Source organism: Babylonia areolata, chromosome 6 (assembly GCF_041734735.1).
Source record: "Babylonia areolata isolate BAREFJ2019XMU chromosome 6, ASM4173473v1, whole genome shotgun sequence".
NCBI classification, from domain to species: domain Eukaryota; kingdom Metazoa; phylum Mollusca; class Gastropoda; order Neogastropoda; family Buccinidae; genus Babylonia; species Babylonia areolata.
In genome coordinates, this window is record NC_134881.1 from 24,702,356 (window position 1) to 24,725,476 (window position 23,121).

A 23,121-nucleotide genomic window follows, 5' to 3' on the forward strand; every position below is an offset into this window, starting at 1 on the left:
TGCTTCACCACATCCGTTAGGGAAAGGGGGGCGGAGGGGAGGGGTGGGGCGAGGAGGGACAGGGGTTGGAATTGCATGGAACACTACTTTAAACGGATGTGAAGGTCTGGTTCACCTGCTCTGGATAATATGCAGGGATGTAGGCAGACTAAAAGCATCCTTCCCATCATATGTCGCTAATTTTTATCCCTTTTATTTTTTTTGATGAGATGCATCAAGAGCTGTTCCCGATGTGTAGTTCTGCTAAGTCTGAGCACCAGAATAGGTGGAATATCGATCAGTTTATGATCACTGTACGCTGGAGATGGCAGTCACCGATTTACTGTATTGACTGAGACAGGTGGAAACTGCAGAATGCTCGACACCCCCGCTCCACTCTCCTCCCTTTGCTCAGTTGGATATAGACATAGGCATAGATACATACATCACCCACGATTACGGTAGTTTTCTTTGTAGGGCCAAATCACAGTTGAGGAATATGTTGTTTCACAACACACTTTCCCTCTCCTTATTTTGTTGGATATAGATAGATACAGAGAAAGACAGATATACATTGATCACCAACTAACAGGGTTGTTTTCACTGTGGGGCCGAATCTCAGTTGGGAGTATGTTGTTTCACAGCGCAATTTCCCCTTCCCTTACCGCTGTTGGGGGTGGGGAGTAGGGAGGGGCGGCCTGGGGGGGTTGGGGGGGGGGGGGCAGTGAAGGTGGATCAGGAAGAGACGCAGTGCTTAGCAGGCCTAGCAACGCAATCGGGAAGGGAGGTAAAGCCTTGCTGTCGGCTGTGAACCCATGCATGTTTTCCTTGTTTTCCAAGAAAGCAGCAGGAAATCGGGAGGTAGGCGGTACAAATCCCGAGTCACCCCCCCCCCCCCCACCCCCACCCCCACCCTTTTCCAGATAAACACAGGAAAATGCCAAATCAACTGTTCTGACAGCTTTCGCGGGTGCCTCGGGGCATCCCTCGCGCTTGGTTCGACGACATGAAGAATAGAGAGGTCCAGTCTAGAGGACCTGCATCACAGTAAACTGGATCGTGCGGGCCTTGGAAGTGAAGGCGTTTTGTGGCCATAGTCTTCGTAAAGGGCGATAAAATGATGATGATAAAAATAATAATGATAAAGGGAGGGGGGTGGGGACGGTGAAGTTGATGGACCAGTAGAGGAAAGAAACTTTGCCCCAATACAAAAGGCGTGGTAAGTGATTAGTCAAAGGGAAAAAAGAATAGCGCTGCCCCTGTCGAGGTCATGAAACACCCACAGAGAGAGAGAGAGAGACAGAAAGAGAGAGACACACACACACACACACACACACACACACACACACACACACACACACACACACACACACACAGAGAGATGATCCCAGTTCTTTTACAATTCACCCTCAGCAAAACGCATCGGACCCGTTCCCCAGTCACCAGCCTCTGTCACTCGCCTCATCGCCCCCCCGCCCCCCTACCCCCTCCTCCACCACGGTTCTCGAACAGCGGGGGGGGGGATGTGTGTGCCCTGTGGGTGTGAACCCAGCACATAACAGCCAAGGCTCATCACACTTCACTGAAAGAACCAGGCCCCCAGAGGCGTCAGTGCAGAAAGAAGTAGATAATGTCGTCAGTTGGACGGACGTGTGCTGTGTTGCTCTCTGCCGCGTGCACCAAGCCACTGGCGGTGGTTGATGATAATGGTCGATAATTGCTTCAGAAAACATTAGGGGCCGTGTAGGGGGGGGGGAAACAAAACAAAACCGGTTTTCAATCGGGCAGGGTTAAGAAATGTTTTCTTTCTTTCGGTTTTTTTGTTTATTGTTGTTTTTTTTTTTATTGGGGGAGGGGAGGGGGGTGGGAGGGTTAAAACGTTTTTTTCCCCAGAAACCAACAAGGCGTGCATGTCATGCACTGACGCCACCTCAGTGTTGGGAGGTCGATTCTCTAGCTGCGGGCGTTTCCAACAAACCACAATCAGAATTACTTTATTATCTCGGTTAAACGAGACACACACACGCGCGCACACACGCACGCGCACGCACGCGCGCACACACACACACACATACACACTCACTCACTCTCTCTCTCTCTCTCTCTCTCTCTCTCTCCCTCCCTCCCTCCCTCCCTCCCCACCCCCTCTTTGTGTGTTTGTGTGTGTGTGTGTGTACGCATGCCCGTGGAATAACACACAGCCTGCTAAAGGTCTAGAATCAAAAGATAACGTACTCTCTCTTCCACCCTCAAAGCTCTCTTCTTCTCTTCAGTCACTGGGGGGGTAGAGGGAACAGGAGAGGGAAGTAAGTGAAGAGGGTGGGGTGTCGATGTGGGGTAGAAGCTGTGAGGGAGGAGGTAGGTATATGTTGGGGGGGCGGGGGGGAAGCGGGCACTGTTCGATTCCGGTTCCTTTGCTCTGCCGACGTTGGAATTGTCGAAGGCGGTCGGTGCGTTGACGATCGTCATGACCTCTTCCCGATAATTGTGTTGCTGCACTTCTTCTCTTTCTGGAAGACGGGACAGGGTTCCAGAGGGTTCCAGAACCTGGCTCGACTCGTTAGGTTTTGATTCCAGACTGTCGGGTATTGATGCCGAAACCGTTGAGGTTGTGATGATGAACTTTGAAGCTTGAATCGTAAGGTTTTGATTTGGCTGAACCTTGTATGGTTTTGATGCTCACCCGTAAGGTTTTGATGCGGTGGGTGTCCTGAGGTTTCGATGTTGATCCGCCAGGGCTTTATGCAGTATCGTAAGGTTTTGATGCTCAACCAGTAAGGTTTTGATGCTCAACCTGTAAGGTTTTGATGCTCAACCAGTAAGGTTTTGATGCTCAACCTGTAAGGTTTTGATGCTCAACCAGTAAGGTTTTGATGCTCGAACTGTAAGGTTTTGATACTCAACCTGTAAGGTTTTGATGCTCGAACTGTAAGGTTTTGATACTCAACCTGTAAGGTTTTGATGCTCGAACCGTATGGTTTTGATACTCAACATGTAAGGTTTTGATGCTCGAACTGTAAGGTTTTGATGCTCAACCGTATGGTTTTGGTTTTGATGCTCAACCGTATGGTTTTGATGCTCAAACTGTAAGGTTTTGATGCTCGAACCGTAAGGTTTTGATGCTCGAGCCGTACGGTTTTGATGCTGAACCCGTAAGGTTTTTGATGCTCGAACCGTAAGGTTTTGATGCTGAACCCGTAAGGTTTTTGATGCTGAACCCGTAAGGTTTTGATGCTCAACCCGTAAGGTTTTGATGCTCAACCCGTAAGGTTTTGATGTTCGAACCGTACGGTTTTGATGCTGAACCCGTTAGGTTTTTGATGCTGAACCCGTAAGGTTTTGATGCTGAACCCGTAAGGTTTTGATGCTGAACCCGTAAGGTTTTTGATGCTGAACCGTCATGCTGAACTGTAGATAGTTTTGATGCGGGACTAAAGTTTCGCTGCTGAACCATAAGGTTTTACTGCTGATTCCGGGATAGTTTCAGCACTTGGGAACTGTGATGTTGATCTTTGCCGAGTTGTTCCAGCACACTGGAACTTGGGTGTTGATCTTTCACCGCCCTCTTTGGGGGACACGAAGAGCAGATCGCGAGTCCAGTAGCGGCAAGGTAATGACTTGTAGCTAAAAAGAAGATAAAAAAAAAATATATATATATATATATAATAGCATTGACCGTTCCAGCATGTTGAGAGGAAATCTTGAACTTTGAAAATAAGAACAATATACAGGCAAGCCGCATACAACAAAATAAGGCCAAATGAAAACGCTTAATAGCCAAAAAAAGCGTTAGACGAGACAGAGCGAAAACCTGACAAGATGGCGTGGAGAGCCTTGGCCAAAGGAATGATTCAGCGCTTATAGCTGTTAGAGGCGTTTGATTGGCTAAGAGCGGGCCAGACTAAGAGGGGCGTCTTTTCACTGTTAGCCGCGCGAAATTTGGCCAAACAGAGCAAACCATAGGCCTAGTTTGCATCAGTTTGACATGGTAAGTATATGTAAACACCAAACATGGAGTATAATACAAACTCCTCCTTTTGGGGGGAAAAAACCCACTTTAAACTGAATCGGAAGATAGAGAGGGGCTACTGAACACGCAAAGAGAGAGGGAGGGAGGGAGAGAGAGAGAGAGAGGACAGGACGAGACAGTGTTTTATTGAGCCAGGTCTTCTGCCCATGTCAAAGGGGTGTGGGAGCTCATGATGGGGTTTGAGAGAGAGAGAGAGAGAGAGATTGCTTCCAATATTTTCTGCAACCTGAATAAAGTTAGTTCTGCACAAAGAAAAGGTTATTTGTTTTTTTCTGTGTAAAAGAAATAAAACAACGAAGATTAATACATCAATAAAAAGCTGCAGATCCCAAGAGGGTGTATGGGTGGAAACAAGATGGTGTGGTGGAAAGGGTGCTAACAGTGGGGGGAGTGGTGGACAGCCATCAGAAGACCTCCAAAAAATAAGTGATGGGGGGAAAAAAACAAAAACGCTGCACAAACTTGGAAAACAAAAAGCCACATCCATCTCTTTGTCTGTCTGTCTGTCTGTCTCTCTCTCTCTCTCTCTCTCTCTCTCTCTCTCTTCCTTCCCCCCTCTCTCTCTCTCTCTCTCTCATCTTTTCTCATCCGCCACCCCCCACGCCCCCTTTTCTCTCTCTCTCTCTCTCTCTCTCTCTCTCTCTCTCTCTCTCTCTCTCTCTCTCTCTCTCTCTCTCTCTCTCTCTCTCACATGTTTTCTCATTCGTTTTCATTCTTCTTTCGTGTTCTTTCTTCGTCCTTTCAGCGTGACAGGAAATGGACCCAGCAAAAACAGAAAGCACAAGAAAGGTCCGGACAGAAAACCGGAAAGTTAATTCCCCGATAAAAAAAAGCCACGAAGGCAAGGAAGAGGACAGATCTTCCAGGTCCAAGCCAGTTACGTTGCTGTTAGGTTTGTGTGTTTACCCCCGATTTCTTCAATATTGAAAGAAGATAACAAGATTGTGTGTGTGTCTGTGTGTGTGTGTGAGAGAGAGAGAGAGATGGGGGGGGGGGAGGTATACCAGTAAGAATAAATACAAAGATAGACACAGACTCGCTGAGAATGAAAGAGAGGGTGGGAGAGAGAGAGAGAGAGAGATGGAAGGGTGGGGGATATCCCACGATGGGTAGGGTTGTATTGCACACGCAGATCAAAAGAAGAGATTTTCAGTCCAATGCACCAGTGTATAACTGTAGCACAGACGGTCTCGGGAGACAGAGAAGTGTGTGTGGGGGGGGGGGGGGGGGGGGAGACACCTAAAGGAAGAGCAATATGGTCAGTGTCACTGTTAGAATGGAGGCGTTGTGAAAGCTGTATCCTGTACACACAGAGAGAGAGGAAGGGTTAGGGGGGGGGGGGGGGAAGAGACGTGTGGTGGCGTGGGGGGTGGTCCAAAGAAAAGTAATAGCAAAGGGGCAGGCGAAGAAAAGGGAACTTTACAAAAGCACTTGTGTATAACTGCTGCACAGACAGTAAGCTGGAAAAACAGAACTTCATAATAAGTATCCCCAGGTAACTACTGCACACACAGTAAGCTGGAGAAACAGGGGGAAAGGCGGGGAATGGCTGGGGAAGGGAGGTATGGGGGCGGGGGTGGGGGCAGAGAGAGAGAAAGAGATGACACTAGTGTCTGATGACAGGTTTCAGAAGACAGAACACTTCTGCCCACATATGTTGAGGGATGGTGACGAAAAGTGGTATGATAACTTCCACTTCCTGGACACGTGTCTTCCAAGGGGTCTTTCATGCCTTCCTCTTACGACTGAAGGAAGGGAAAAGAATGTGGGTGTGGGTGTGAAATGTGTATATTGTATGTATAGTAGGATCAGGGAATCGTGACGAGGCTAAGGGAAGGACGGTGGGGTTGGGGGGGGGGGGAGGGGGCAGAGCGTGAAGAAACAAGAGAGAAAAAGTGAATGTCTTTGTGGAAGGTCCCAGAGTCTCTCTCTCTCTCTCTCTCTCTCTCTCTCTCTCTCTCTCTCACACACACACACACACACACAGAGTCCTTTATCTCTCTCTCTCTCTCTCCCTCTCTCTCTCTCTCTCTCTCTCTCTCCCTCCTGATCATGACTGTAGGGCTGATAGCTGGAAAGAGGTCTCATTCCCTGAGTACTCTCTTGCCATTCCCACCTTGCGACCTCATCACAGAAAGAGACAGAACAAGGTGCTTGGGGAAGGGAGGGGTCGGGGAGTGGAGGGTGAGGGTCAAGGCTTGTCGGGGTGGAGGATGGGGGGGTGGGGAGACGGGGGTTTGTCGTGGACAGATCCAGGAAATGCTAGCGCTCATGTTTATAGATTGGCTGATATGTATAAAAACCGCCACTTTCCTCAAGTACTACTGCCGCTCCCCCCCCCACCCCCCACCCCCACCCCAACCCCCTCTCTCTCTCTCTCTGTCTCTCTCTCTCTCTGTCTCTCTCTCTCTCTCTCTCTCTCTCTCTCTCTCTGTCTCTCTCTCTCTTTCTCTCTTTATCTGCTGACTGCTGGTCTTCTTATGTCTCCTCCCATAGAGCTGTGTGGTAAAAAAAAAAAAATGAATGAATCAGAGGGAAGATTTTTCCATTAGCGAAGTTACGTTCCCAACTTCCACCCCCACCCCCATCCCCGTACCACCCCTCATCTCTCCACCTTCCTCATCTTGGTCATCTTGCTTTTGTCACCCAAGTTCAATATAATTATGGACTAGTGATCCTCGACGACGTTGCCCTCGCTCCCCCGCCCACCCTCGCCTCCACAACGTTAATAGATAGAATTGATGTTATTTTTACCCTCCCGAAATACTGACCAGAAATGACAGGGCTTCAGTTTTGGATGCGGGGGCGAATGTTCAGTGAGAGAAAGAGAGATGATGATGATGATGATGATGATGATGTTTTATTGAAGAAACACGTAAGGTTCATTTCAGTGGGGAGTTGGGGAATAGGTCATTCAGCGTTAAAAAAGAAAAAAAAAAAGGAAATCATTTTCAAGGAGACCGACATTGTCATGAAGCGTTAGCAAAGGACCATTAATATTGATATTAGCATTATTTTACTATATTATGTACTGTTTGTTTATTTGTTTTATTTCATTATTTCATTACTTACTGTTTATGCATGTTATTTCATACAAGTCATAATATGGTTCATCTGCCGTCATGATAAAATTGAAGTGCAACGTTGTGAGCACAGTATAAGCTTTAAGCTTGTTGATGCTCTTTTGTCATTCAATGCATTGTAATCATGTGTATTGTTGAATTAAAGTTTATTTAAACTAAAGGACCATTCACACTAACAACACGAGTATCAGAATGGAATGCTGCGGAGAGAGAGAGAGAGAGAATTATTTTGATATAAAAAGAGCGTGTGTTCATGTTTCAGTTCAACGACGTTTCACATGCAAGTGATATGAGATGGTATAATTATGATAATAATGTATAGTTGTGGGTATGAACTTAAAAGCAAAACACCGTGAACTGTTGGAATTAGTGGCATCAAAGTGGATTCGTGTTTGACATATGAAATCACATGATTTTTTTTTTTAAGCCAACCCGCTCTCACAGACAGACACCCAGTCAGTCAAGACAAACCTGTGACATATGACATTAACACTTCTGGAGATTAAATGCATTTTCGGCAGACAAAATGTTATCTGCATTGCGCAAAAAAGACTGACGTATTTACGTGGGTGTGAGATGATGTATTGAGATTTTCCATGAGTTATGCGATAAAATCGGTGTACTTATTTCCTCCGGCATGGTCGTTTAGTTTACCTGTTTATAATGAAGACGCTGCTTGTTAATCCAGTGATTTAGTGTTTGGTCTTGAGTGACCTTGTCCGGATTTCTTTCACCTAAATCCCAACTCGATTCCGCTATGACTTTCAAATTATTCGTTTATATAAGCTGAAGAAGCCGTTCAAACCTCTAATTTCCCACCAGTATAAACAGTCATTTCCCATCCTTTTCCAGGTTATCATAGATAATATACTGTCTCAGAGATTAAACGACATTTGCATCGGATTCCATGACCGCTAGACAGAAGAAAAAAAAAGAAGTTCAGTCGCGGGAACTTGTCACACAGATTCAGTGGACGACAGCTTCGGGAAGCGTTACGGATGAGGGTGCAGCATTCAGATGAGAGAATGAAGTCAAAGACGTCGTTTTGAGATGAAAAAACTCTGATAATCAAGTCACCAGCTGCAGGCTGCTGCTTCGAAGTGCTGAGCAACTGCGTGATTGTCTGTACACACAGTGACCAGGACTTGTGAAAGGAACAGAAGACTTCAGCTCTGTGACAGTTGTAACCAGAAATATCTGCCTTCAAATGCTGCTCTCACCATTCTGTGTTTGACTGACTGTTAAAACGTTGGGACTGGTAAGGAGCCGCGTCAGAGAGGACTTCAGAAAGAGAGAGAGGAAAGAGGACTAGAGAGAGGAGAAAAAGAGATTCTAATTTATGGACTGACAGAGAAGGGAAAAGAGAGGGACTAAGGAAAGAAAGAAAGAAAAGAGGACTAGAGAGAGGAGAAAAAGAGATTCTAATTAATGGACTGACAGAGAAGGGAAAAGAGAGGGACTAAGGAAAGAAAGAAAGAAAAGAGGACTAGAGAGAGGAGAAAAAGAGATTGTAATTAATGGACTGACAGAGAGGGGAAAAGAGAGGGACTAAGGAAAGAAAGAAAAGAGGACTAGAGAGAAGTGAAAAAGATAATCTAATTAATGGACTGACAGAGAAGGGAAAAGAGAGGGACTAAGGAAAGAAAGAAAAGAGGGCTAGAAAGAAGTGAAAAAGAGATTCTAATTAATGGACTGACAAGAGAAGGGAAAAGAGAGGTAGAGAGAGAGAGAGAGAGAGAAGGGCGGAGAGAGAGGAGGATGAGAGAGAAGTGGTCAGAGGAGGAGGAGGATGTGTCCCCGCCCAGGAAGGTAGTCACTGTACAGGCGTGCGGCAGCAGCGGACGGCGGCCCCGTAACATGTTGGCCAGGAGCTTCAGTGAGGTGAGGTAACACACAACTTCCGTCACTCTGTGTGTGGGTGTGGGTGTGTGGTGTGCCTCGTGTGTGTGTGTGCGTGTGTGTGTGTGTGTGTGTGTGTGTGGTGTGCCTCGTGTGTGTGTGTGTGTGTGTGTGTGTGTGGTGTGCCTCGTGTGTGTGTGTGCGTGTGTGTGTGTGTGTGTGTGTGTGTGTGTGTGTGGTGTGCCTCGTGTGTGTGCGTGCGTGCGTGTGTGTGTGTGTGTGTGTGTGTGGTGTGCCTCGTGTGTGTGTATGTGCGTGTGTGTGTGGAGAGAGGGGGTAGGTAGATGTGCGTGTGGGATGGGGTGCAGAAGGGTTTTGCGCACGATTCTGCCTTTGACAAATATTGGTTTTTCGATTGCGTTTTTTGTTGTTGTGTGAGCCTGCTCGTGTGTGTGTGTGTGTGTGTGTGTGTGGATGATTACAGTTAAAAGTTGTTGAGGGGTGAAAGAGTACCGATTTCAGAAAGTATTTTCTGCCTGTCGGTTTTGGAAATCTAGCATGCTGGCCGCATGGACTAAACTCACGAAATATGCAAACATAATGAATACATTACGTGGATGTCAAGCTCGCGCATGTGCACGACTACGTATGCGCATAGAATACATATCTCTGTGTCTCTCTCACTTAATATATCTATCAATGCATCAAAACTCAAAGAGACAGTAGAGGGAAAGAGCACTTGGGAAGAGAGAAAACCCCCAGTGCGGGTGAACTAACTAAACGTTAGAGTGTAATGACCTTTACAGCATAGCGTCCTTATGCTTCAGTGGTTCATAGCAAGGTAAACTCACGCAGTCCATCCACTGTAATAATAATAATATATAACAATTATAGAGATAACGACAGACGGAAATCGTGAGATCAAACAGCAGCCTGCAGTAGTTATTACCCCATCCCACCCCAAGGGGTAGGTGGGAGAGAGAGAGAGAGAGAGAGATGGTGCAATACATATTGCTCTGTGTGTGCGTGTGTGTGTAGGCTGTTTGTCCTTATCGATCACGCAGTGTAATCACCAGTCAATGAACAACAGCTGTTGTGACGGTCCATCTCCCCTCGCTGTGATCCGCTGTGCTTGGCTGGCTGCATTTTTTCCCCGCTTGTCGTGTGGCAGCCGGCTGTCTGTCTGATAAAGGCAGTCAGAGCTGCTGGGCCCCGTTTTATTTAACCCATTCACCGCCAGTCAGAGTACAAAATTCCCTTGTGCTATAAACACAGAAAAGACAGTGTCTGAGAATAGCTGGGGATTCTCCCTGCGATGTTTAGAAAATATGGCCTATCCTACCACCGAACATCAGGAGCAGTAGGTTCATAGATAACAGACCAGTGATCTGGTCACCTTTCAGTGACATGGGTCCTCTACTTCGCCTGTGCATAAATGCGAGCTTGGCGGTGAAAGGGTTAATAAGTTGGGGGGTCGTTTTCCCCGTTTCCTGAGCTGGGTCGCGGTGCGACAGCGATCTTCTCAAGCAGCGCCGAAGTGTTTGCTCGGCAGTTTTAAGAAGTCCACAAAGTTTCGGAATGTGTTCTTTGTGGCTAAAGCCAGTTCCCGCTGCTGACAATCGCTTATGCGTTGTTGTTGATGTTGTGGTTTTTTTGTTTTTTTTGTTTTTTTGTTGTTTTTTTAAAGGGGGGGGGGGCGGGGGGGGGGGGGGGGGCGGGGGTATTTTTCAGATTGCAAAGATCGCGAAACGCAATTCAGCCTTGGCGTGTTAACCAGTGCTCAGCAGTTTTGTAGTGTAGACATTCTCTCTCTCTGTCTCCCTCTCTCTCTCTGTCTCCCGCTCTCTCCCTCCCTCTCTCTCTCCCTCTCTCTCTCTTTCTCTCTCTCTCTCCCTTTCTTTCTCATTCCTCTCTTTTTTTTCTCTCTCTCCCTTTCTTTCTCATTCCTCTTTTCTCTCTCTCTCTCTCTCCCTTTCTCTCGCATTCCTCTCTCTTTCTCTCTCTCCCTATCTCATTGCTCTCTCTCTTTGTTTCCCTCTCTCTCTCTCCCTCTCTCATTCCTCTCTATCTTTCTCTTTCTCTATCTTTCTCTCTCTCCCTTTCTCTCTCTCTCATTCCTCTTTCTCTCTCTCTCTCCCCTCTCCCTCCCTCTCCCCTTTCTCTCTTCCTCTCTCTCTCTTTCTCTCCCTCTCTCTCTCCCCTTCTCTCTTTCTCTGCGTCTCCCTCTCTCTCTCTCTCTCAAAGAATGAAGATATTTTTGGAATGCTTAATCAAAATCAGGAAACTTCACTACAGTCACTTGCAAAATATATTGCCGAAGCGAATAACATGCGACGAAAAAAACAACAGCAAATAATAAAATAGTATCGGGTGTTGTTCACTGTGAAAATTGAAATCCGTGTTGTCATTCTCATATGGCAAATATTTATGTTATACATTTATATATGTTTTTTGTTTTTTATTTCTCTCTACATCACATTACTTTGAATGGATGGTCGAACTGCACTTAGTTGCACAGATTGGTTGATTTCGTTTTGGTTTTCGTTTTCATCAATATTATTACTATTGATGCATGTTGGTATTTGTATTATGAACCCCCATGTCATTAGGGCTGTAAAGCTATTGACATTAAAGTGTTCAGTGTTCTCTCTCTCTCTCTCTCTCTCTCTCTCTCTCCCCTCACCCCAAGCCACCTTCATCAGGACTTTCTTCTCCTCCCCCTCCCCCATCTCTCCATGATTTATATAATAACGTGCACTTCGTCACCACCAAACAGGACTGACGGAAAAACAACAACATCATCTTGTTAAGAAGAGGGGGAAAAAATCGTGCAACAAAATAACTGTGAAACTGAAGCAACATCAGGAAGGACGACACGATGATTGGGTGGTGGTTGTAATTGTTTGTTTGTTTCCGTTCACTGGAGCTTAAGGGGATGTTTGGGGAAGAGCGGCGTTTGGTTTGTAGTTACGTGGCAAGGTGGAGAGAGAAGGTGGGGGGTTGGCGGGGGTTGATTAGGGGGGACGTGGATGAGGACATTGTTTCGATCAAGTGAAGTTTAAAGACCTGTTGGCAGAGGGGAAAAAAAAAGCCAAGTTGTTCATGGTTTGGGTTTTGACTTTGGCTCCAGGCGTTCTCTCCATTTGTTGTCTTCTTCTTCTTCTTCTTCTTCTATTCTGCTGCTGCTGCTGCTGCTGCTCCTCCTCCTTAAATTTCGGCCCTAATCTACACTCTGCCAGATTTAGACAGAATTGTTCGGGGGAAAAAAAAAAATTGCGAATGCGTCTATTTTGGAACTTTCATGTAAGAGATTTTTTAGTAGTTGTCATTGTAGTTTTCTCCACTCCCCTCCCATCCCTATCCCCCCCCCCTCCCCCTTTAAACACATCAAGCCATCATTGATAAAGCTAAAGAATGACTGATGAAGTAATCAAGTAAGGCCATTGGTTGATGCGCTTAAACATGAGAAAATCGACATATACGGTTGTTTTTTTGTTGTTGTTTTTTTTTTTGGGGGGGGGGGTATGAATGAAAAAGGTGACGTTTCATTGTTAGAGAGAGAGTGAGAAAGAGGGAGGGTGGGACGAAAGGAGCTAAGAAACAAGCGAAAACTGTGAGTCGTTCTCAGAATTGAACCCTGAAATGACGGGCGCAATAGCCGAATGGTTAAAGCGTTGGACTGTCAATCTGAGGGTCCCGGGTTCGAATCACGGTGACGGCGCCTGGTGGGTAAAGGGTGGAGATTTTTACGATCTCCCAGGTCAACATATGTGCAGACCTGCTAGTGCCTGAACCCCCTTCGTGTGTATATGCAAGCAGAAGATCAAATACGCACGTTAAAGATCCTGTAATCCATGTCAGCGTTCGGTGGGTTATGGAAACAAGAACATACCCAGCATGCACACCCCCGAAAACGGAGTATGGCTGCCTACATGGCGGGGTAAAAAACGGTCATACACGTAAAAGCCCACTCGTGAGCATACGAGTGAACGCAGAAGAAGAAGAACCCTGAAATGTTTCATCACAACAACAACAATGACGTCAGTGACATTAATTTCCCGGTTTCGCTTTTAAAAGAGGAAATGAATTGAAATGAACCGAAATGGAGTGGGATGAAAAGAACTGAAATTGAACAAAGTGAACAAAAAAAAATTAAAATGAATGATGTTTTTAAAATTGTTTGAAGAAGATTGAAGAAAGTCTTCGTTAAATGTTTGAAATTGTTTTGAGAATATTTCGCAATCTTCGTGAAAATTTTGAGATTTTCTCACAGGCATACCCACTTCCCCACTTCCTCCACCTCTCCGCACCCCTCTCCCACCGTTTCAGTATTCCTCCCCACACCCTCATCCCCACCCCGTCCCCGACCCCTCACCCACTATTTCATTTGTGTCTGGATGTCACCAGCACATGCTGTCGGCCTGTCGGTACAGTCACGGTAAGCTCCCTTGTCGACAGAGCTGATGACTTTCGTGTGTGTGTGCACGCACGCGCGTGTGTGTGTGCGTGCGTGTGCGTGTGTGTGTGTGTGTGGTAGGGAGGGTTTGTGAGGGAGATGGGGGTGTAGGAGTGAGGGTGGATCATGGGGGTGCTGGTCTGGTGCGTGGAGCACCAGCTGCAGTTTCCGGGCCCAGAGATGCGTGATCAACAGAGAACATAGGAAGTCCATGGAAGTCCTTTTCTGTGGTGTCAAGGATCTCGCGAAGCAGACTTTTTTTTTCTTCTTCTTCAATCCATCGTTTACCCGCGCCCACTTCACCTTCCCCCCCCCCTTCCTACTCCACCCCACTGCCTCACTCTCACCTCTTTTTCCACTTCCAGACCTTTACCTTGAGCGGTGGCATGGTTCTGGTTGCCAAACTTTTGGCTGAGACGCCGTCGACACCTCGAGCAGCATGTAAAGACTGGTTCTCGTGCTTATAAAAAATAAAATAAAATAAATAACACGTAAAAGAGCTAGTTGTGGGGAAACAAAATTTGTTGTTGTTGTTGTTGTTGCTTTTGATTTGTTTCGGAAGGTGCACAGAAAGAACGTGGCACAGCGCTGTGGCGACGTATTCCATCCCCATCCTATGAGAATTCCTTCATTGTCTTTTTTTATGCAACGAGAACTGCTTTTTCCTCCTCCTCCTCCTCCTCCTTCTTCTCTCTCTCTCTCTCTCGCTCTCTCTCTCTCTCTCTCTCTTTTTTACGAATCGACATCCATTTTGCTTCTTATAATGATGATAATGAATAAGAAAAACCTCATCTGAATCATACGGAGACCTCTTGAAATGGCCTAGGAACGTTCATTTTGAGTAAACATGTCTGGTCTGAAAGAGCATAATTAATTATGAAGGATCGTAGAGACTGCGCACTCTTGCAGTCTGCATAACTTTGGATCTTTGTCTCCAAGAAGAGTTGACCTTCTCCATTATTACAAACTGCACTGAGAGAGCTCTTGAGTGGCACGGCTTGGTAGTTTTAGTTAGTTTTAATTCCTTGTTAAACAAGGGGTAAGTACTGTTAGTCTTTTGTAAGACGAAGGCATGTTATTCAAACATTAGCGCTTTAAGTCATGTACACGTGTCTTATGAAAAGAGACAGTGCCGATTCCTTGTTTGATGTTTTAACTTTACTTAGCCTCAACTCCTTTCCCCGATTTAATTCCTAAATTAATTGTTGGATTCGCTCCTACTTGCGTCAGGTTCAAGACAATCTCTGCATACGTGAATAGGCCGTATAAGTTGAGCTTGATCGACTATGATATGCGCATTTTCAAAGAAGTAGAGCACTGGCAGACAGATGAAATAAGTCCTAGATCTGCTCTTGTTCAATGGGACGGACATGCATGTAATGAAGTAAAGTTCGAGACATAATGTGTTCCGTCTTCTGAACCCCAACCTAAGAGGTGCTCTGTTTTTCACGGGTGGTTGGGTCGTTAATCTTCCCCTCAGCGCGTCACACTGTTGCGAGTCTTCTGTCTAACGAAGGATGAAAACACAGTTCTCAGTCCCGCCATAGCCTCTACATCATTTGCGTCCAAAGTTTTAGATATTTAGCAGACTTGTTGATGATACCCTAAGGTTACTGTGTGACAATTTTCAATGAATTCGGTTTCACTCTCACTGAGAAAATACTTGTCAAAAAGCGGTTCACTTTTGGGGGACACCCGATATATGACCGTGTATGATTATATAGGGTCCGTGGTCCCGCCTATTCAAATGGCTACACGTATAGCTTCTTCTTCTTCTTCTTGTTCTTCTTCTGCCTTAATTCTCTAAAGAATTATTGGTGTGCCGGACAAAAGAATTGTTCACAAGATTCTCTCAGGTCTGTCGGTTCTTTGTCAAAGCCAGGGTCTCTGCAAACGGTTTTCCTGTCCATTCTGAAATGTTGTGAGTCCGGTTGTTTTTTGTTTTTTTCTTCCCCTCCTCTTTTCTCCCTCAACAGTTCCACGGGGACTTGTTTTAGATAGCAAGGCTCTCGGATCTTGTTACATGATCATACCAGCATAGTTTTCTTTACTAACGTCAGCATGGTATCTTCATATTAATTTTCTTGATACGCATAGGTTGAAGAAACCAGAAAAATGTTTCATAAACAGAGTGAGCAAACGGTAATTGTAGGCCTGTTTGTTTATCTTTTGTCACTTTGAAGTGAAGTGCACATTACGAAGTTGTTTTTCTTGGTGGGCACTCTAGTACGAAGTGCACGCCTCCAAGAACTTCGCTGATACGATCTCATGATTAAACTAGTTGTCTCTGGCAGGTCAAGGCGGTGTGTTTGCCATAGTCATTGTTTCCTGGGGAAAAACACACCTGAAGCTCGAAGCTGTCCTCTTTGATACAGATGTAACCCAGATATGACGGGGGAAGGAAGCTGTGTGTATTGACAGCGGGTGCAATAACCGCCCAGTGACGCACACTTGTTTGTGGGGCGTCTGTTACGTCACTGGAGCGCGGAAGGCATTGCGTTCAAATGACAGTGTGTCAAACGGAATGCGTGTGTGTGTGTGTGTCTGTGTGTGTGTGTGTGTGTGTCTGTGTGTCTGTTGTCTACCATGTTACGGTAAAGGTCCCCTACCCACGGGAAATCAATTGGGATCTGAAGTCGAAATGTCACCGTTAGTCCAAACGAGTGCATATTGAAAGTCTTAGCAAAAAGTAAAAATCGATTTGGAAGATTTTATTTGCGTTTGTGTGTGTGTGTGTGTGTGTGTGTGTGTGTGTGAATTATTGTCTTTAGTGTTGGTGTTTGCATGTGTGCATATATATATATGCAGTTAGCGCATGTGAGTGGATTCTCACGCCTTTTCATGTGCATATTTGTGTGTGTTTTTTTACGCTGTGCACAAGAATGCTGCGTTTTTAGTCGTTTGCGGTCTGAACGTAGATGGTACATCTCAGTGCCAACTTGCGAACATACGTACTGGAACAGACATGCGTGGCTTCATATTAAGGGTTAAAACAGAAGAGACGACGTTGACACCAACATGTGAATGCGTCTATCCAGCAGTACCCTTTTCCCCATTATGCGCACACGTACACAATCAGCGTGTGTTCACACAAGTACGCGCTCTCTCTCTCGCGCGCACACACACACACATGCACACACACACACACACATACACACCACGGAGAGAGAGAAAGAGATGGCTGATATGATGTGTGGTATTTCCTTGAACTGCAAGAACCTTTTCCCGGGTACACAATGCTGTTCTTTTGCTTCTGCAAAACTTGACGTTTCCTGCATTACCCAGACACATGAATTTCCTTTGGCCACGGGAATGCACTGGTGTGTGTGTGTGTGTGTTGGCGTGCGCGCGCGCGTATAATTACGTACTTGCCTGGCAGTCTGTTGATTCGCATTTGTAGCTGACCTTGCTGCTCTTTGTGTTGACGTGCTACAAAAGTTTCAGCACATCCACCAGGATTAACTCGTGCCGAAGTTGCCAAAGAAACACGGAACAGCACTGATCAGCTGTCCAGCAATTTGGACTGAAAGCGGCCTCCGGCAGTGATAATTCGGTGTTGTTCGTGTTTGTAGAAACATCACTCTGCTCTCTTATACCCTGCAGCTGTGTAAAATGGCGAGTGCTCGCGTGCGCGCGTGTGTGTGCTTGTGTGTGTGTGTGTGTGTGTGTGTGTGTGTGGTAATTTGTGTGTGAGTGTGTGTACACATTACTTAATCTTGCAATGAATGTCTAATACTGTCCATTGCATGTATAAGTATGCTGTGTGTGTGAGAGAGACAGACAGACAGACGATAGACTGACAAACGTGACGGTTCCTGTCTGATGTCGTGAGTACAGTCCCCTTATTCTTTTTGACGGTCTTGCAACATCCCATGTTCACGCGTGTTTTATACAATTACAAACGGGTTTTTGTTCCGTCTTTGTGTGTGTGTGAGTGAGTGTGTGTGTGTGAGGGAGCTGGGGTTGGAATTCGGGCGGCAACACTCACCCCCCCCCCCCCCCCCCCCCCCCCCCCCCCCCCTGTCCTTCCCCAGACTGGGGAGCCAGTCAAAGTGCGTTTTCCACTGACACCACAATGATCCGATCCCTCTCTTTCGTCACATCAATGACCGCCGTCAGAACCTACAGCCTTCCTCCACCTCGGTTCTATTTTCGCTGTGGACGACATCTGGCGTTGCCAGAACGTGGATCAGTGGATCCGTTAACACGTATCAGACACATGTATTTAGTGTGCAGATGTATGTGCGGTCGTTTGTCCACTTCTATGATACCGGCTGTAGCGTCCAGCAGAGCAGCATCAGCAGTGGTGAGAAAGGTCTGGTGAACCGAGACTTTAGCCCTCCATGGGGGTTAGGTTGGAGACTCGATAGGGTTGTGTGTGTGTGTGGTGGTGGGGATGGGGGGGTGAATGGAAGATGGGGGGTCTACGACTTCCTCCCGGCAGGCGTTGTTCACTGGTGGTGACCAACGCTCCACTAAATCCCCTGTACCTTGTCTGTGACGATCGCGGAATGACCGTGGAGATGGGGGTGGGGGGTGGATGGGGTACGTGAGTGAGGAGGAGGTGGGAGAGGCGCTTCCAGGTGCTTCGTTCCGTGACGAACTCCAGTCACCGTTATGAAAAGGGCAGGATTTGAGGACGTTGATGATATGACCAGTGTGTTTGTCAGTGCGGTACTTGGAAAACGATACCCGCCTGTACCCCCGACCCCCCCTTCCTCCCTGTCTTTGACGATACCCATCTTGCGGGGAGCCTCACAACACCCCTGGGGTGTGACACCTTAGATCGGGGATCGGGTGGATGAGTGATGAAGTCAAGGGTCCCGGACGGAACCACCGTGTTTTGTTTTGTTTTGTGTTTTGTTTTTCTCACCTGCGAGCTCCAAAAGGCCGCGCATTTTCTTCGCCCCATTGGTGGTGGAGAGGTTTGAGGTGAGGTGTGAGGTGTTCGGAGTGTGGCCGTGATATGTCACCTCCCTGCCAAGCCCCGCAGCTAGTAATAATAACGTCCCACACTTTGTCAACAGCTCGTCGAGGGGAGGGTCAGCGGTGCTGGAGGCTGCTACTCAACACCTGGGGATTACCTGTGTCCCATTACCACCTCCCCGTCAGGAGCTCTTACAAGGGGTCCGTTACAGTGCTGCTCCCTCAAAACAAAAGAAAAAAATTAGGGAGTGTGGGGTCTCTGGAAGCGGTGTGGCCTCGAAGAATGACCCACCCCCGACGCAATTTTGCTCCCAAGGGCAAGTTTGGGATATGTCCCACCCTGTTACAGTGCTGTCCTTTAAAAAAAAAAAAAAACAAAAACAATGATAATAAAAATAAAAAAGAGAAGGGGTGAGTGAGGCGGTTAAGCCTTGAAAAATGACCCCACCCCCCTACGTGTTTTGACACCCAAGGGGGAGTCTCGGAGGTTTGTTATGATTATAACGCTGAACTTCAGAAAGAGGGTCCCTTCTGAGGCGCGTTGCCTTAACGAATGACCACCCCTTTACGCATATTTACACCTGATGGCAAGTTTTGGGGCGTGTAGCATTGCTTCACTGTTTCCAGCTGTTGTCCGCTGGTCTTTGTTGGCCATTCTCCAGTCCGCCAACTTTTGTTGCAGATTGAAGTAAGGATGTAATTATGCCACTGCCTTTCGTTCTTGTTTTATTAGTTCGGCTGATATGTTGTCAATACTTGCTGCTTTTATGTCCTTCGGTGTTCCGTCCTTCGGTGATTTTTCAGCTTTCTCCACTTCTTCACGCAGTATTGGAAAGTCATCACTGTTTGTTGACTCCTGGCTAAAGAGTGCACTGGGGTCTGCATTTGCCTGATGGTTGTAAAGCTCTCTTCAATATGCTGACCATCTGTGCACAATGTATTTTTCATCTGTGAGGCCATATTCCTTATTTGTTTTGTATCGTGCTGACTCTGAATTCCCTCGGCTAGTCATATCTTTCACAGTGTGGAATGCCTTTCAACTGTTGTTCTTGTTCACACAGTCTTCTGTTTCAGCGCACTGCTCTTCAGTCCAACCCTCTTTGGTTTTCTCCATGCCTTGTCTGATCTTTTCGCTGACCTCTTTGTTGGTTTTCTCCATGCCTTGTCTGATCTTTTCGCTGACCTCTTTGTATTCTGATGTTTTTGTTGTGTGCCTGGCGTTCTTCATGTCTCTTCGATCATCACACATGTCCAAGATCTCCTCTGTGACTCATGGCCGAGTTTTCCGGTGGTGTTTTTTTTTTTTTTTTACGCTGGATAGGACACGTTGTCCGCATGACAGACAGCAGGATCCCGAAGACGCTCTTGTATGGCCAGCTGAAGGAAGGCCACCGTGAACTTGGAAGACCTTCCAAGCGCATCAAGGACACCTTGAAGACAAACCTCAAAGCCTGTGACATAGACATCGCTTCCTGGGAAACATGCACTTGACCGCTCTCGCTGGAGGATGCTGTGCTCTGGTGGCATAAAGACGTTTGAAAACAAGAGAACGCTGGCCATTAAGGAGAAGTGCGAGCGAAGGAAGCAGGGCTCAACTTCTGGAGACGTTTTCCCTTGCAACACCTGTGGGAAGTGCTACGCATCCGGAATCGGCCTCTTCTCCCATATGAGGACACACACCGACAGATAAGCCTGCCTGCCTACTCATCCGTCGGTCCGACGGGAGACTCCATCACTGGCTGCTTTAGTCATTATTGTGCTGAAGGTGGTGGTCATCACTTCATCATCCTCTTCGAGCTCTAGCAGTGGTGCTAACTTTCTGCCATCTGTAGATTCGAAGGATTCGTAGATGGACGGATCCATCAGTCTGTCAAGATTGAGTTTCAGTGCGATGTCTTAGGGGGCTGTTGATCTTGTGTGATAGTCATGCTGAAGGTTGTTGTCTGCAGTCTTACGGTAATAAACCTGCTGGGTGTTGGGCAGCATCCATGGATCGAGTTCTTGATGTTCTCATTGACGAGGAAGCCCACTCCATTGATGTTATCTGTTTAAGTCTTGATTGCAGCAGAGAACGTGTCCTTCTGTTTGATTTTCACCCAGACCTGTTCCATCTGACTTCACATGGTCCTACAGTGTGCCAGGTATACTGCTATAGTTCATGTAAAAGTTCTTGCACTGTTCCTGTCACAAAGCTGAACTTTACAAATAGAGTGTCTCTTCTTTAGGCGGTGTGGACTTGAAGAATAACCACATTACGCGTTTCTACACCCAAGGGCAAGTTTGGGATGTGTTGCATCCTGTTATAGTGCTGTACTTAATAAATTTATTAAAAAGAGGGACCCCAAGAGGTGGCGTGGCCTTGAAGAGTGACCCTATGACCCTCCCTTACGCTTCCTTTCAAGGGCAATGATAATAGTAATGATGGTATTTTGTATTTCGGTAATCCGTCACAGACTGACGTCCGTTATTTAAAAAAAAATAACAATAAAAAAAAATTAAAAGAAAGAAAGAAAGAAAATTCTCGCTTGGAAATGGTTATCTTTACAAATTGTATTTTGGGCAGCCCATCCCAGAATAACACACCTTGTTGTTTTTTGTTTGTTTTTTTTTTTTAAGAAGAAAACAAAAAAAAAAAAAGAATGAAGAAAAAAGAAAAGAAACTTGGAATTTTGCCATAGTCCTTTTTTGCAACATGATCAAGACTAGGTTCGAACTCATTTTTAAAAAAATGACTGTCATTGTGACGACGCGTGCGTGTGGTAATTGGTTTCCTTCTTGGTAAACGTGCAGGTTAACCCTTAGGGTACTAAGTGTGGTTGTTTGCCGTGTGTGACACACGATACACGGACAGTGGTATACAGCTGCTGTATGGTGTCTGGAGGAGGTGCCTGTGATATCATTGACCCCTGCAGGTGTCTGTTACTACCGGGGCTGTTGGGAATGAGGGCAGTGCGTTTGTTTGAGGCAGGTGTGAACAGTGTCTGTTTGTGGGTAACAGCGCGCGCAACCACACACTTACATTCGCTTGCGCGTGTACGCTCACACGCACGTACGTACGTACGCACGCGTGCGCGCGCACTTGCGCGGTATCACCTGTCAATTCAAGATGAATCGTTTACCTGTCATCAATGATTGATCTAGATACCTCTTGATCTGTGTGCGAGTAATGAGAGGGAGGGAAGGGGTGGGATGGGTGGGTGATGGACAGTGTGGGGATGTGACAAGGGAAGGAGATGGAAGTTCTGATTGGGTAGGAGCTTGATGTGTGTGTGTGTGTGTGTGTGGGAGGGGGTGGGGTGGGGGAATCTTCTGTTCATGTCAGGATCCGCTACCGAGGCTCAGAAAGCGGAGACCCAGTTTTGAGACGGAACGGGGCTTGGATTACAACATCCGCTAATCCCGGGCCCCCTCCCACTCCCATCCTCCTCCTTCATTCCTCCCCCTTGCGTTCCCAACACGACCATCCCCCCCCCCTCCCCTGCACCCCCTCCCCCTCCCACACACACACACACACCCACCCCTCTGCTCACTCCAATCTCGATCGTTTTTTACTCTGGAAGCTGTAACCTTTCCTATAATACGTCGAGCATTTCGTTTTCTGGAGGTGGGTGGGAGGGGGTTCTCTAAACTGCAGTTACAACTTCTACCGAGTTTGTAAAGCACGTGTCACACACATAAGCTGATTTTGGCTGATGGACAAAAGAAGGAGAGAGAGAATAGGGAGATGGGAAGATAGAAAAGGGTGCAGTGGGTTTTACTAACGGGAGTTACTACGGCAATGATGTCCATCTTCGTTTTTCATCGCCTTCCTCTCCACGGTACCTGTCTTGCCGAACTGTTCAGTGTGCCATCAGAGTGCGAGGATCTCTCTCTCTCTCTCTCTCTCTCTCTTTCTTTCTCTCTGTATATCTCTCTGTCTGTCTGTCTCTCTCTCTCCCCCTCTCTCTCTCTCTCTCTCTCTCTCTCTGTCTCTCTGTATATATATATATATATATATATATATATATCTGTCTGTCTGTCTGTCTCTCTCTCTCTCTCTCTCTCTCTCTCTCTGTATACATATCTCTGTCTCTCTCTCTGTACATCTCTCTCTGTATCTCTCTCTCTCTCTCTCTCTCTCTCTCTCCCTCCCTCCCTCCCTCCCTCCCTCTGCATATATCTGTCTGTCTGCCCCCCTCTCTCTCTCTGTATATGTAGCTGTCTGTCTCTGTCTCTCTCTCTCTCTTCTCTGTCTCCCTCTCTGTCTATTTCTCTCTCTCTCTCTCTGTATATATCTGTCTGTCTGTCTCTGTCTGTCTCTCTCTCTCTCCCCCCCATCTCTGTGTGTGTGTGTATATATATATATATATATATATATCTGTCTGTCTGTCTGTCTCTTCCCCCCCCCCCTCTCTCTCTCTCTCTCTCTCTCTCTCTGTACATATCTCTGTCTGTCTGCCTGTCTGTCTCTCTCTCTCTCTCTCTCTGTACATATCTCTGTCTGTCTGCACCTCCCTCTTTCTCTCTCTCTCTCTCTCTCTCTCTCTCTCTCTCTCTCTGTATATATCTCTGTCTGTCTGTCTCTGTGTGTGTGTATGTGTGTACATATCTCTGTCTGTCTGTCTGTCTCTCTGTACATCTCTCTCTCTCTCTCTAGCTGTCTGTCTGTCTGTCTCTCTCTCTCTCTCTTCTCTCTCTCCCTCTCTGTCTCTGTCTCTCTCTCTCTTGGTATGCATGTATGTATGCATCTCTGTCTGTTTGTCTCTCTCTGTCTCTCTCTCTCCCATCTCTGTATATATATCTGTCTGACTGTCTCTCCCCCCCCCCTC

The 23,121-nt window shown here is 46.6% G+C and overlaps 1 protein-coding gene across 3 annotated transcripts in view; it reads left to right on the forward strand.

The window, feature by feature from the left end:
• The window catches only part of LOC143282853 (cGMP-inhibited 3',5'-cyclic phosphodiesterase 3A-like), a 277,131-nt gene that overhangs the window by 219,838 nt on the left and 34,172 nt on the right, over positions 1 to 23,121 (forward strand). Inside the window, exon 1 of one of the 3 annotated variants that reach the window (XM_076588701.1) lies at positions 8,703 to 8,973. The exons of the other annotated variants lie outside the window; for them this stretch is intronic. Coding sequence (XP_076444816.1) covers positions 8,851 to 8,973 — 123 coding nt within the window. The 5' untranslated portion in view covers positions 8,703 to 8,850. Of the gene's footprint in view, positions 1 to 8,702; positions 8,974 to 23,121 lie in introns of those variants that run through there. 3 annotated transcript variants of the gene reach the window in all.